The 15,988-nt window shown below is 33.3% G+C and overlaps 1 protein-coding gene across 1 annotated transcript; it reads left to right on the top strand.

Moving 5' to 3' along the window:
- The first annotated feature begins 272 nt into the window (after positions 1 to 272).
- Positions 273 to 1,476, top strand: LOC119642414. Its single transcript, XM_038041575.1, has 2 exons — positions 273 to 737; positions 838 to 1,476. The coding sequence occupies exons 1-2, from the start codon at positions 380 to 382 to the stop codon at positions 903 to 905; spliced, it is 426 nt and encodes a 141-aa protein (XP_037897503.1). The 5' UTR covers positions 273 to 379; the 3' UTR covers positions 906 to 1,476.
- The last annotated feature ends 14,512 nt before the right edge of the window (positions 1,477 to 15,988 follow it).

The following is a 15,988-nucleotide window of genomic DNA, read 5'->3' as shown; positions in this document are numbered from 1 at the left end:
TAAAAAAGGTTAGAATAACGCTGTGTAGCCAAAGTAAAGAAAAAGGTGAGTTCGAAAATATTTGGCATTGAAAAGTTAGGTAAGAGATTATGATTCATGGGGAGTTTAAATGAAACGCATGTTGATCCACCAAGATTTATGTGAAATTGTGTCCGATGCGTTATCCGAGCCAAAGGCAGAAAAAGTTGATGAAATAAAAAGTTGGAAAACGGAAGACAATACAGGTATGCTGACTATTGCACTGAATGTTCTCCCTATGCAAATAGCTCACATAAAATATTCAATCGGTAAGTGAAGGATAAATAATCTTAACCAAATCCGTAGACCAAAAGGACAAGCGAGGAGAGTGATTTTATTTAAACAATATATTTGCAAAATTATGTTTGCAAATGTAACGGTGCCTGAAATCAGAGTGAGTCTCCAAGAAGAGTTGCCGATGACTTTGCTTTTAGTGAGCCCCCATAAATTATTTGGAAAGCTGATAATTGAATTAAGATCCTGTGACAATTTAGCTAGTTTGAATGCCGTAAAAAGTAAGTTAATTGAAGAAGAAGGACGTAGCAACACATGCACGTCCAAGCCAAATGAGTCAGCAGCAATGAACAAGTGTTCAACGGCGTCTTCATTTGGTGGCAATTCTGTTGAATTGAAAGAGCGAGTCTGCATTTGGAGGCAATATTTAATAAATGTACATCAAAATCTTTACCTCGGTAGCACAAGTATTAAAAACAAAAATGGTAAGTAACTTTCGAGTATAAAATGTTACAATTGTGGTTGAAAAGACACAGCGCAATGGACGGAAACGGAAGAGTAACTGTAAAAATTGGTCGTTTGCAGCAATAAATGGGGAAGATGAGAAAGAGAGAAAGGGAAGGTCATTACCACTTCGTTACGAAGGGGCTTAATGGGACATTTGTCGATGCGCTATATGTGCCCTGCTTGCAATGCACTTGTCGGTAGCCTTGGCAATGGGTCATGGGTACATTGTTCGGTTCATAAAATGTGGTGGAGTCTTCGACGACAAGCACGGAGGAACAATTTTAGATTAGAGATTGTTTTTCTTTAGTGTCAATGTAAACAATAAACTTGTTGCAAGCGCATAAGTTGACGAACCGATAAAATGGCACAATCGTTACGTACACCTACATTTTTGTTATCTAAAGGAACTCTCACAGAAGCAGTTGGTTCGAGAGTTAATATTTATCTGCCAAAAGATATTTCTTACGCCATTTGCATAGAAAGCAAATGCCTTCAGAAAACATTTACCAGTCCAGCAAGCCAAGCATATGATTCATCCGAGACATAGTTCATCAGGACGTATGTGGGCCTAAAACGTTGAATGTTGATACATAATACTTGTATACTTTTATTGATGATAAATCTACATACGTTTGCTTTCTGCGACACCTTTGACACATTCAAATGGTCTGACTTGACAAACTGGAAGGAAACGGAAAATCCTCAGAGGGATCAACAATTAACGGTGCCATACACCCCATTCTAGAATGGAAGTAGGTAGTTTCTTGAATTATTTTCAACCGAAATTCATACACAAAATTTACACTAAGGTTGAAGTGAAATACTGTCGCAATTTTTTTTGGTATGATCAGCTTCACATTGGGGATTGCTACCATTCTTTTGGGTTATTTTACGTAATTCTTTTCCAAATATGTCGATAAAAACGTAATACCAGCATATCGGATTCTATTAAACCTTATTCCAACAGTATTGAATGGCCAACAAAATGGTACTTCACAAATGAGTTCTTTATCCGCTCATAACGCTAACAATCAATGTGGTTTTGTTTTTCGTGGAGCATTTCTGCCTTTGGTGGCATCATTTGCTCCTGGCTTAGCAAAAGCCATTTAGTGAGTAAAAATTATTAAAATAAAATGAGCATTTAAATAATTGTATTTATTATTTCTAAACTTAGCTTGGAAATGTTAGAGAAAAGTTGTGGCATTTGTTTGGCTTATGCAATATTTCACGTTCAATTAGTAGTGTCATACAAAGGAAACCTGAGATGGTATGCAATTTTATTTTCAGAACATTTCTTTTCGTCTTCAAGTCTGCCGTTTTATTACAGCATCCAACGCCCAATTCAGCCATAATAACTGAAGAGGAACACAGGCCTCTATGTTTGCAATTAATTAATTCTAGTTGGTCAGGCTTGTTTTCAGCTTTTGTGTCTCTGGTAGATGCTTCTATCGATGAAGCCTCCACCGACAATATACTGAAGGCCAAGCAAAATTATGCCGCTTTATGCGGGATATTACATTTGCTGAATCCTCGAGATGCTTTCACAATGGCCATTTGTGTGCATCTTTCCCACCGCATTATGCCATATCATTCTTTGCCAACAATCCTTATTTAGATGTAGATTTGAGATGTAAGATATTCATATTCTAAGTAATTAATTAATGTGGCGATTGACGTTTCTTATTTTTAGGCCGTACTCGCTCCAGCAGTCAAGATTTAAATAATCAATTTATGAGCACTTGCACAGATGCGGGTGATTTTCGCCAGCAAATTGTGCCCGTTGGTACACCTTTGTCTAGTGTGTCAGTCATGTTAACCACTAAAAATTTGCAATGTATGCGTGCTATTTTAGTGTTGGCTTATAGCAATGACAGTATTCATGTCACATTGTTTTGCAAACCTTACAGCATCTTGTTTGGATATTGGGCTTAAAGCCATCTACTGGCGGGAGTCTGCAGGCTTTTCCTAAACCAGCTGTAGAGGCTAACGTTGGTATACAGACCGCAATGGAACATAAACAAGGAGGACCAGTATATCCACATGACATAATTTATAAAATTCATTTGCTCTCGTCCTATTTCACTAGATGTAAATAAATATATATATAAGTTTGAAAAAATCAAATGTTTATTTTTTGGCGTACGTTGCTTGTTCTTCTTCTTTTTTGGTTTAGATTGCTTGTTCTTGTTCCTTTATGGTGTAGGTTCCTTGTTCTTTTTCCGTTTTGGTGTAGGTTGCTTGTTCTTCATCCTTTTTGGTGTAGGATCCTTGTTCTGATTGCTTTTTGGTGTAGGTTGCTTGTTCTTGCTCCTTTTTGGTGTAGGTTGCAATAAAAGCATCATAGTAATACAAATAAAAAGAAACTTCTATTCAATATATAAAAACTAACTTTTCACATTAAAAAGATATACAAATAAAGAACTTGGCCACAAATATATGTGTGTACGTATGCATGACTAGGGTGCAATACATTTAAGAAATGCCCTTCGACAAGGGATTGAAAGTGTGTTAAACGGAGAAGTGTAGAGAATAACTAATGAAGTTGTTTAAGAAAAGAAGAGTATATATAAACAGCTCAAATAGTAGCTAAACTAAAATATAAAAAAAAAGAAATTCAACAGAAAAATTTCCAAACACACACAAAACATGGCCAAACACAATGAAGGTTTTCAAGACAGACTGACATATAACTGCACTAACGGGACTAAATGTATTCAATTGTGTGCGCTATCGGAATGCCATTTTGGTGGGGAAATGGAAATAAAGGAAAGTAAAAGAGAGGGTGCGAGAAAGTTAGAGAATGAGAGATGAAACAAAAACGTTCCCTAAAGTGAAGGAAGGAAAGTCAGAGGAAGGTAGATTTAGCGGGGTCTTCGAACCCAGCTTGGGGTGTCCCATAAAAATCAAGGATCGAAGGAAATCAATAAGCAGAGCGGGTAATAAAGGCGCAGAACTTACTGTGTGCCCTCGTCCTCCTGTTCGTTAAAGGGTAACCACGTGCTGGTCTTTTAGGTGCAAACGTCTGAGGAGTGTCCGAAAGGCAAATTATAAAACGCCCTCACACCTCACCAACTAGCCAGCTTAGCAAAGGCAGATATCACGCCGTTCTACAAATGAGTGGTGGTTCAATGGCTTTGCTGGGAGTCTTGGGAAAAATTCGATCGACAGAGGTGCAATTTGCAACATGGCGTGGTAAAATATAGTTTTGGAAATTTTTTTTACATTTTAGTTTTTCTTTTTTTACTTAATGATGACAATATTTTAGATTTATCAGCTACGTTTATGTGCTTTAGCAGTTTATTGTTGCACGCATAAATGAGTCATTATGAGCTGAAAAGTCTCCACGGATTATTTACGTAATACCGCGTCAACTACGGCTATAGAAAAAGAAGCACCTTATAAATTATGGTATGACGGAAAACCAGCAGGGATGCATTTAAAGACATTTGACTCTATATCAGTTCACTTAGATAGAAATCGGCGAAATAAATTTTAGCAACGAGACTAAAAATACATTATGGTTGATTATTCTAACAAATCAAAAGCGAACCGATTGTTCTACAAATATGTTAACGAGTTAAAAGTACGTGGAGATTTATATTTTGTTACAGCCAAAGAATATGTATATATTGTTATATCACTTAAAGGAGACGCCCAACACTGAGAAAACGTTAATACCAGTGGTGAAACTGACAATGGAAATAATAGCTCGATGAAACAGATATTAGATTTAAATCAACGATTATAAGAAACTTTATCTAGCGAATATATAAATCAGTCGTTCTTTACTTCTTACCTTCGTCAATGTTAACTCGTTATAATATACACATTCAGTTGATCAAAATAGAGAGCCACCTCGAACTAAAATAATTTTAAAATGAAAATAAATCGCGTTTACTGCTTGTTATTCATTTTAAAACACAATTTCAAATTATATAATAAAAAAAGATTTAAAATAGTATAATAATAATATGAAATTAAAAAATACTTTTTAAATTTTGGGTAATATTATTTGCTTATTTGTGCAATTTTATATAATATATAATAATATAACCATAACATGACGTTTTCATGAAATCAAATTCATGGTAAATTCAAAGTTTATCATCTGATCAATAAAGCAAATTATCGTCACTATGATCTGTTGTATAAGTACACTATTAAAGCGTACCGTACAGCCACAAATAATTAAAAAATGCTTGAAAATTATTCTTTCAAATTTTCAACCACCTTTCTGGTATTATTTCTATCGTCAAAAAAAAAAAAAAAACAAAAAGCATACACACACAGATGTTTTGATATCTTAACGCAATTAATCAAACAAAGTCCTATTTTTGAACGACTTTTTAAAGGCACTTGTCCATCTTTCAACTTTACACAAGTGCTTAGATTTCAAAAAGAGGGAGAAACTTTTAAAAATTGTTTAAATGTTAAATCTAAAGCGATTGATAATTAATTTCGATTAGCTGGCTTTGTTCGATAATTTTGCAGACATTTGTTGCACGGACAATAATTGTAATTATATGAATGGTGCTTGCTTGAAGCCCACCGTTTTGCACGTAAAGCAAATTAATATTTTCATAGAGGAATTCCTATATTGTGCCATATTCGCTAATAATACGAAATTATAGAATGTAGATTACTAGTTGTTTCGGTATAAATAAAGTGTTACACATTTTGTGGTTTCGAAAGTAAACGTAAATAAAACACACATCTGATTCAGATTTGGGTCAACTTTTTTTCAATTTATTATTTGGATCACACCGTTATTGGTGAAGTACAACGTCATTCAAATGTTCTCCACAGGGCTGGATCCTTTTGAGGTAATTTTCGATTACTTGTCTATATACAACGGGCAATAGTACGGCCATATATATATATACATTTCGATAGAACAAACCGAAAGACAAATTTAGCGTAAAATACCAATTTTCATAGGTGAATATAGTGAGGAAATACATAGGAAAGCTTCAGTTCGTACTTTCCTCTCTTGGCCTTCTTTTAAGTGCCGTTTCAGTCTTTGAAACTACAATGTTGTAGTATCCGTTATTGATTGCAAACGTTTCCATTCTTTGTTAAACAATAAACAATTATGGGAAATGTTAAAGATTTCCACTAACACCCGAAACGAAAATCGGATGAATTTTTCTGTTAAATTTTTGGTGTAGGCTTTCTTGAAACGAAAATCGAATGAATTTTTCTTTTAAATTTTTAGTGTACATTTTCTTGAAATGAAGATCGGATAAATGTTTCTTTTAATAAATAAATAAACGTAAATCTTATAAAAGGTTTTCTAAAAAGTCTACGAAAATTTCAATAGAACAATAGAAAGGAAAACAATAAAATAGAAATAAATCATTTATTACCAATTTATTTAAAATTTAATTAAGGCTTCGTAACACTATCCTTGAAATAAAATATTGAAAACCTTGAAATTAAGAAACGAAAAGAAAAAGGCAAAAACAAATACAGATTAACTTTTTCAATTATCCTCAGATGTGACCAAATGCATAGCCGTTTTTTCAATGCAACAGGCGGTTGTGAACAAAAGCAGATTGACTTTTTCAATTATTCTCTATTGTTAACAAATTCAGACTAACTCTTTGAATTATGCTCAATTGTAAACAACTACAGACGCTTATTCCAAGATGTGACCAAACTCAGACATTAGGACAAAGGTTGATCAATAAAAATCAGTACTACTGTTTGAATATACTTTAAACAATATACACGCCGTAAGTAACTGCTTAAACCTGTAGACAAGTGTTTCATTGTCATTATGGTTGTTATCTATACGTGAACGTATTTCCCCAAGATTGCGTTAAGCGATATTTGAATAGGCTTGAAGAAGAATGCTTTACCAACTGTTGGCACGAAAGCATCCACAATACGAACAGAGAAATTTGACTAAAACATTTCAAAATTTGTATGGACCAAGATTACTTGGTGGAATCTCTGATAGCCATAAGTTGACGATAGTTAGTTTTTAAAGCGTTAAGAATTTGAGAATTGTTCGTATAAACTCTATACTTTACGTAACTTCGTAAAACAGAAATACACACGACTCTATGGCCAATTCGCATCACAAAAACGTAAATTTATACCTTGACGAAATTTCTCCCGCAATAATGCCAAAACGGAACGTGTTCTGTGGATTGTGGCATCGTCCTGTTGAGCGCAGATATCAATTTCACGCTAGAAAAAAAATTGATAATCATGACTTTCAAGAAGCTACAGCGATTTGCACTGACGCAGATACGGCAATGTTGCGTAAAATCCCAAGTATTACATTGGTATGATACCCTTGATAGATATTCTGTTTTAACTATTTTACTGAAATAGGGTTACTAAAACCAGTCCATGAAATGGGTGTCCTATTCTTATAATGTTATATGTAAATTTCAACCCGTTGACGCTTTGAAAACTACAGCAAAATTACTACAAATCTCTCTTTTACAATTACGTTTGTAACAATGCAGCTGCAAAAGAAAAATGAATTAGTAATTCAAAAATTTACAAAAATTTAAAAAAATAATATTTGTCTGATATTACATTTGTGTAAGTACAATGACCGAAGTTAGACGGATCACCTAAAAAGAATATACAATGAACTCCCTTGCAGGGCGAGTAACATTGTGGAAAGATATATTGCTGTGTATAAAAGTTAGTATTACAGTATTTAGTATTTCGAAAATCTAACCATAGTTTTTTAACATTTTTCTAGCTCGCTGGCGTTTTCTACAGGAGGGCGAAAGAACTGCTACAGCGTAAAGAATTTGGGAAGAATCGCAAACGCCCACTAGAAAGTGGGAGAAAATCTACAAATATTCAATTATACAATACTAAAAATTTTAATTCCAGTTGAACAACAATAATTATTGTTGCAGAAGTAAAATAAGCTCGAGTATCAACATCTATCCCTACTGTAAATATATGATGAGCTCAGACAATAAAACCTAATAGTCCAATGGCTAATATTGCGTAAATTATACCTAAAGACCCAAAAGTTTCCTTTTTTCCAGATTCTTGACTAATAATATGAGAAATCATACCAAATCCAGGGAGAATTAAAATATAAACTTCGGGTGAACAAAAAATCAGAATAAATGTTGGTAAAGAATAGGATCTCCTCCACCAGCTGATAATTCGTTAACAAAAGGACAATTTCTGTTAAAAAAAAGCCATTTTCTGATAACACTTCCAAAAGAAAAAAAAGTGAAGTTCTATTCTTTTTCCTTTTTGACTTTCTTTTAGTGAATTCAGCTTATCTTTTATTTGTTTGCCGCTGCTTTGGTAACAAAAAGAAGTTTATTTTTTTTGATTTGATCTTGATTTGAAATTCATACTCGGCCGAATTGGTCACAATTGAGAATAATAGAATAGCGAGCGAATTTGGTAGCTTCTGAGAGTAATTAAATGAGCGAGCCCAAAATTTGGAAAATTTTCGAAAAGTCAGTCTGCATTTGTTTACAATCGAGAATAATTGAAAAATTTACTCTGTATTTGTTTACAATCGCTTGTTGCATTGAAAAATCGAGTCTGCAAGCTTTAGAGAGTAAGTAAATGAGCGAACTTCGAATTTCACAACTTAAGAGAGTAAGTAAATGAGCGACCACTTGTTAAAATGTAAATATTGGAAATATTTATTCTCCTTTGTCTGGATCACATAAAAGTACATAAAAATACATGTGCATGAAAATAAATACGAAATTTTCAATGCTGACGAAATGGAAAATTAGACGCTATAACCGCATTTGGAAAACATCTGCTTTTTACTTGAGATATGGAATCGAATCGACAGAAGCATTCAAATTTTTGTAATTCTCAACAACAGCAAAATTGATCACCCACTACATTAATTAATGTTATTTAATTTTAGTATTATAAATAAAAACACTATTCTAATATTAATTTATTTGGATGTGATGTTTTCGTAATAGACCATTCAGACTTTCGGAAATGGATGGCAGACGGTATAAAAAAAAACCGGACTGAAACTTTGGTATTGGGTCATGGCAATCTCGCCTTGATACTTCATTTAACGTTCGCAAATAAGAAAACTTGGACTTGAACTCCTGGAGAGATGGTCAATGCAGCTCAAAAATGTTTATTTAAACCTTCGATGCTGTAAAATTGTATTATTATTAAGAAGAAGACGTGAAGAAAAATTGCAAAATAAGTAAATTTATATTTTGTAATAATCAAACATATCATTCAATAAAGTTAAAAAAAGAAAGAAAAGCAAAAATATATAAATGCCGGCGGCTTTGCAATTTAACAGATTCTTTCATTATAAATGTCGACGGCTTAGCAATTTAACAGATTATTTCACTACTGCTTTGCCTTTTTAACAGATTATTCAGCTATGCTTTTTTTAGTTTGATAAAAAAATTTAATGTATGGTTCGGTTGCTTCGAAAAATAAAGGGTCGATTTGAGAATTGTTCATTTTTCGCGCAGGATTTCAAACATTTTTTGTGATATTGTATTAAATTTTTTACTTTAATCGTTTTTTGGTCGAATAAAATTACCAAATATAAAAATTGGTTATTATATATCTTTAGGGTTTTCGTCTTTAAGATTTCAGGAAAGGCAAAACACATTATTATTCGAGTTGATGTAGCACGAGCAAAGAAGATCATTAATGACGATGTTTCAATTAAGAAAATAAACGAAATTCATGCAAAATGTGGTGAGATTTTAAACAGTGGAGATTAACGTAAAGTAAATGTAGAAAATTTTAAACATTTATCTTCGACATTTTAGAAGCATTAAGCTTAAAGAACCACAGTGGCATTTACTTTACGCTTTACTACAGGCGTATGTTTTGAGTAATTCGGACCATTTACAATACCAAGTTGCGTGCAGAAGCTTTCAATAATCATGATTAGCCTCTTGGCGGTAATCATTTGTCTCCAAATAAAAACGCAGGTGATCTACCCTCCTGCATAGAACGATTGACTTATGCGTTTTGCGTGATGCATAAACTGTGAAAATAAAATTAATTGTGAGTACTTTACCTCAATTAAACACATGCTTGCGTTTTGGCTTGCGCTGACAAACATTTTTGGCAAGCTTCAGCATTTAAAATGGTTATTAATATTATTATCATTTCGCAGCAAAGACAAAGAAGAAAAAATTAAAATTAGATAATTTGGCTTAAATTAAATTGAAAAAGAAAAAAAGCTAAATTACATAAAAATAAAAATTAATTGGTTGAAAAAACGATGTTACCAGTTCTGCAGTAACGAAGTAGGGATGGAAACATAAACTTTTGTTATAGAGTAGCATAAAAATGGAACTCTGAAAATTACCAAAAATCAAACGCCAGGTCTCTCAAAATGACCAAAAGCAACCAGAATGTGTTGAGAATGTGTTTGAGAAAAAATGCATATGTTTTTTGATAGAAGAAAATAAAAACTAAGACAAATACTCCCCGAGAGATTTTTGTTTATATTTCACACGTTTGCATGAAATTTTTTACTCAAAACACTTGTAGTATTATTTTCTGATTAATAAATTTTCCTTATATGTTGCAATTTCCCAAAATATATTGAGAAACGTATAAAAGCATTTGAAAACCGAATGTTGTACTGAACTGAACCCCTCAACTCCTCAACATATTCTCAATGTCATATCTGGTGAATGGCCGGTTTTCGAAAGAGCCCTTTTTTGCACTGCCAAAGAGTTAATTAAAGTCAAGATGATAAATCCTTCCTTTTTTCAGGAAATTATATCTCTCAGTGATACTGTCACTTGCAGCTATCTCCGATGGTGTCAGAAGGTTTGTTATTTTTTCTGACAGCAGGACAGCTCTACTTCTAATAAATAAAATAGATGCAGAGAATCAATATGTGTTTGATATTCATAAGAGGACATATAAGCCACAAATCTATTGGCTTAGTCCATCTCTGTTCAACATACCAAAAAAAAAAAAAAAAAGATATTCATAAGATGTTGCGTGGATCTCAAGTGGATGACTGTCACCTCGCTTGGGTACCTGGTCACTGCGGCTTTTTTTTAAATGTAAAAGCCGACTTTCATGCAGGGAGAGCTCATATTGATGGGACAATTTGGTCCATCAAATACACTCCCAATGAAGCAATTCAGTCAATTCGCAACCACATCCTTCAACAGCTAAACGACGAATTTAAAGAAATTGCGCGCGTTAAATCCAATCGACTTTTCTATAAATTAAATCCCATATTTCAGTTCAAACCCTTCTCTGTATCTTCTTTTAATTCCTGGGAAATCAAAATTCTTTATAGACTCATGAGTGGTCACACTTATGACAAAGTTTATTTAAAAATGATTCGCGCTATAGCATGTGATGTTTGTGAAGTTTGCAATGTTGTTGAGTCCGCTGAGCATCTAATCTTCAGATGTCACAGGCTTGATGGCATTAGAGATTCCTTTAGCTTCTTCAAGTTATATGGCTGCCTCCTCGATCTCTTTGCAGCAAAGAATGTACGTCATCCCGGGGAACTAACTTTCTTTATTAAAAGATCTAATTTATCCTTTTAGAATTGTTTTTTTCCCCTCTTCTTTCCTTTTTTTTCTTTCGTTTTTGCGTTTAATAATCTTCTATTACCATAGCACTGCTTTTCGTTTTCAGCCAAAGTTTGCAACACTGTTTGACTTTCAAGAACTCAACAAGTACAATTACACACACATACACATTTACACTTAACATGCTGGCGCCAGTTATTACTGCCGCTCTTTTTTTTGTTATGTTTTGTACATAATTGTGACCAAAAATTTGCTACAGTTTATTATCTGGACATATAAGCCACAAATCTATTGGCTTAGTCCATCTCCATTCAACATACCAAAAAAAAAAAAATTTTCCTTATCTTATGCAAAAAGCAAATGAAACGAAAATTTGAAAATGTAACAAATATCAATTTATTTATTTGTTTATTATGGGCATTTTCCAATTTTTTCTATTATTGTTCTTTTTAATTCTCTATTTAATTTAAGTTATATCATTTTTCCCTCCATTTTTATTAGTTATAGTTTTATAGTTTAAATCTTATAACATCACAGTTACTTAACAAACAATCTTAAGGAAATATGATTGATTTTATATGAAACATTTTGCCTGGCACAAAGAAATGTTTGATTTTATGTTTTAATGTAAGTTTGTTCACTACAAAGTAAAGGAACCTGCTTATAGTAAAAGAAACATGTGCAACACAAGAGACATCTGAGAAGAAACTACACCTTTTGAAGTTCTGCAGTACTCCTTACGAACTATAAACACGATGGTGATGCTGTTTGTATGGAGGGATCTGAAGTGTGTGTGTAACAATTGGGTGAACAAGGAAGAGGATAACTAACATAAAATTTATAAACATAACAATTTTAAGAATATAAATAATTTTTAAATTTGTAGCTCACACAAAAATTTACATAAAAATTTGGTAAACACTGAAAGTAAAACTTTTTATATACTGCATCCCCGTTTTATTTGTTCATATACTATTATAAAAAAACGATTTGGCATGTAAGAATGGAACAGAAAATTTAATATACTGATTGTAGTGGAAAAGGTTTCTATTTTTATATTACAAGTTAATTTTTCAAGTTTTATTTTTGAACAACATACTACATATGTTTGCTACGATTTCAATTTGGAAAGTCCTTAATGTACGGAGTGACAGCTGACAATATTAAAAATAATAATGCCGAAGGCGAGGAATCTCGACTAGCAAGTCAATGGTCATGGGTTCGAATCTCAAGCGCGGTAGAGTTTTTAATAAAAGCCGATAGCCTTAGATGCTAGTGCTTTTAAGAGTTTAGTCTTAGAATTTATTTCTCTGGCGAAATTAATAATAATAATAATAAAAATAATAATAATAATAACGATGATGATACCCTACAGTAGCTCCCTTCTTTGGGAATATATACTAGGTAAGTTATGTTTCCTGTGTGGGATAGTTGTTGCATTTTCTAACAGCCGGCTTCAGCCGATTAATTGTAAAAGTTTTAACACTGTTAACGGCACTCACTTTAAAATCCTTGGGCTCTTTTTTAACCACCTCATTGGGGTCCTTCATAAGGCTGCTCTAAGCAGTTTTTCTTTATTATACATTCTTTTAACTTTTGCGGAGTATAGAGCTCGCATGCCGGATATTTACGATGAGCGATAATTGGCTGGATCTTTCTGAAATGTTCTCTAATTTTGTTTAAAAGAATCTGACTGTTGTAGCGTGAGACGTTATGCAAGGATTTCTGCGTTGTGTAAATTTTGGTCAAAGATCATTTCAGCAGGTGTGGCTGAAATGTTCTCCTTTCGAAGTTAAACTTCAACGCACGACAGGAAGTTTTTCGACCCACTTACGACTTTAAGTTGTTCGGCATCGTTGGCATCATTCAATGGTGCCATTTGACTGGGGATGATAAGGCGAGGTAGTGATCTCGTTACTACCCAAAATTTTATGAGCTCGGTGAAAAGCTTAGAAGTGAATTAAGCACCCTGATCACTGGTAAATTGTAAGGGTATACCGAAACGTGTGGTATAATTTGAAAAAAAAAAAAAAAAAAATGGAGCAACGGTTGACGCGCTTATATACTTAAGAGGGTATGCCTGAAGCCAACCAGTAGAACGGTCAATTATATTGAGTATATACTTGCGAATTTCAGACGTCGGCAATCGGCCGAGTATATCCAGATAAATCTGCTCGAACCTAACTTTCGGCACAGCGATTTTTGTTACTGGCGTTTTTGTGTGTCTGTGTACTTTAGATTTTTAGAACTGTGTGCAATTGCTGATCCAGATATTAAATTGTTTGTTTATATCTGGCCAAAAATATCTGGCATCAATTAATCGACGTGTGGTCTTGGTGTTAGGGTGAGAAATGTTACGCAGCTCTTTGAAGACCGTATTTGGAATTGTGGAATGTACATATGATCGCGGGTACTCTCCAGACACATCACACAGGATTTTGAAATTTAAAACTGGAATTTGAATCAATTTAACGTTATCGTTCGGTTCTTGTAAAAAAATTTGTAGTTCCTTTTCTTTCAGTTGTTCTCTCTACAAAATGTTTTTATTTAAGTCAGTTGACTCGAGAACATTAACCTCGAAAGCTCAAGGTAAGCTGGCTACTATGTTTGTTCTGCCGCGTAGGTATTGTATGTTATCAGCAAATTGTGAAGTGCACTCCAATTGTCTCGTTTGTCTCAGACTTCGTTCCGTCTTTGAGTCCAGAGTCGGTGTTAAAGGTTTGCGATCTGTAAAAACAGCAAATTGTTTACCTTCTACTAAATGCTTGAAATGTACTTGAGACACTGTTAAATAAAGTTTAGCTTTTCTATTAAAATGGTTTAATAATATCTTTGATGTAAACTTTTCAAACTATTCTCTTTATTTTTGTTAGCATTAGTTATAATATTGTGTATAGGATTGGTTATTTCAGAAGCATATGTATGTATCTATAAAAATACTTTACCAATCCCATAAACTTTTGGACTTGTTTGACAGTTTTTCGTATTTCAATAGCTGATAGCTGTTGCCTCCCCTTCAGATGGACGAACCCCATCACTTGATGTATTATGACCAAGAATGTTTATACTTGCAAGTCCAAAAATGCATTTGTTAGGCTTGATAATGGACCTATATTCTTATAATCGTATAAATGGTATGTCTAAATGTTGAAAATATTCAGTTTCATTCTCGCTGGCAATGACTACTTCATCTACATAGATGAAAATAAAGTCAAAACTACAAAAAAATGTATCTACAAACCTTTGGAATGTTTGAGCGGAGTTTCTTAGACCAAAAGGCATACACACAAAAAAATTTTTGTTTCTTAAAAGTGTGTTCATATTTTGAATCTGGGATAAAGGGTGCAGATTGGGTGACAACACTAAAACGCCTAAAATCGCTGTATGGACGCCAATCGTTTGGGTCCTTCTTTTGTACTAAACGAAAGGTAGATAAGACCTACGAATTTAAAGATCTGCGGATTTCCGACTTAACCAGAAAGTAGAATTTCATTTTAGCTACTCTATAGCTGATAGGATTAACTTGTCTGGGTTTACAAAAAGGGAGAAATTTCTTTAGTAGTTAATTTGTGAATAGTTGAATGCTTAATTATTTTTGAATAATCTGACTCGGCCGTTAGAGAAGAATATTTCTTTACTAACCTAGTATCTCCATTTGCTATTCTGGTTTTGTTACAGAACCTAAGAGGATAACGGGAGAACCCGAACTTCTTAGTGATTGCGACCGGTTTCTAAAATTTCTGTAATTTCTTAAAAAAGTTTTAGGAACATAGTTTTCTTCCTTTCGATTTCGTCGTCTACTTCTAACGTTAACTTTGCGACTGTTTCACAGAACGGTGCCTGTGATTTCACTAAATGTTGCAATAGGGTAGCGTGTTGGCACTGCTGTGGGTTAATAGGTAGTATCCCATTTGCCGATGAAGCTTCCCAAATGTCATGTGGTAATTTTATTAGTTCTTTTATATCCTTAATATTGGAGCCAATGAAGGCCTTGGTAACTTTCTAATCCACAGTTTTTTTAGTACGTCTGCGCTTAATGTGGAACCAGTTTCTATGCATAAGTCACAATAGAACTCCGAAGGTCTTCGATCAAACCTCGTCCTCGTCTGCTATAAGCAAATCAATGATAGTGCTACTATAAGCAAATCAACGTGAGTGTGACGTCATTGCTGGTGTGTATATCATCTTGGAAGAAGGGAGTTCACAATTTAAAGCTAATAAAATATGATAATGGTATTTACTTTATTACTAACATATATGTGCATCTGTACATAGCCGTATAAAATTTAAAACAAAACATAATTTTTGTTTCTTTTCTATCAATCCACTTCCCGAAAGCAAAAATTAAATGAGAATTTTAGGATTTCATTATCAAAATTAAAATTTAGACAATAGAAAAAATATTTATTACTATTTTGTCAATGTTTGATCTTTTATGTACGATATACATATCAATGTACTTAAAATGAGGATAAGAAATGCAAATAATAAGAAAAAAGGTGAAAGTAAAAATATCAAATATTGCAAGTTAAAAAAAAGAGGTAAATGAAAGTTTTGAAATTTAACTTTTGTGTTTTTCTACTTTAAATGTTCAGCCATTTATTTTTGAATTTCAAAACACAAGAAAAAAAAGTTAACTGCTCTGTTCTCTCTCTATTCTCCGGCCCTAATATTAATGTAGATTGTGATATTCTTAGTAAGGCTTCCTTGGTACTGAATAT

Source organism: Glossina fuscipes, unplaced genomic scaffold, assembly GCF_014805625.2.
Source record: "Glossina fuscipes isolate IAEA_lab_2018 unplaced genomic scaffold, Yale_Gfus_2 222, whole genome shotgun sequence".
NCBI classification, from domain to species: domain Eukaryota; kingdom Metazoa; phylum Arthropoda; class Insecta; order Diptera; family Glossinidae; genus Glossina; species Glossina fuscipes.
This window is presented reverse-complemented; position numbering and strand designations above follow the sequence as displayed.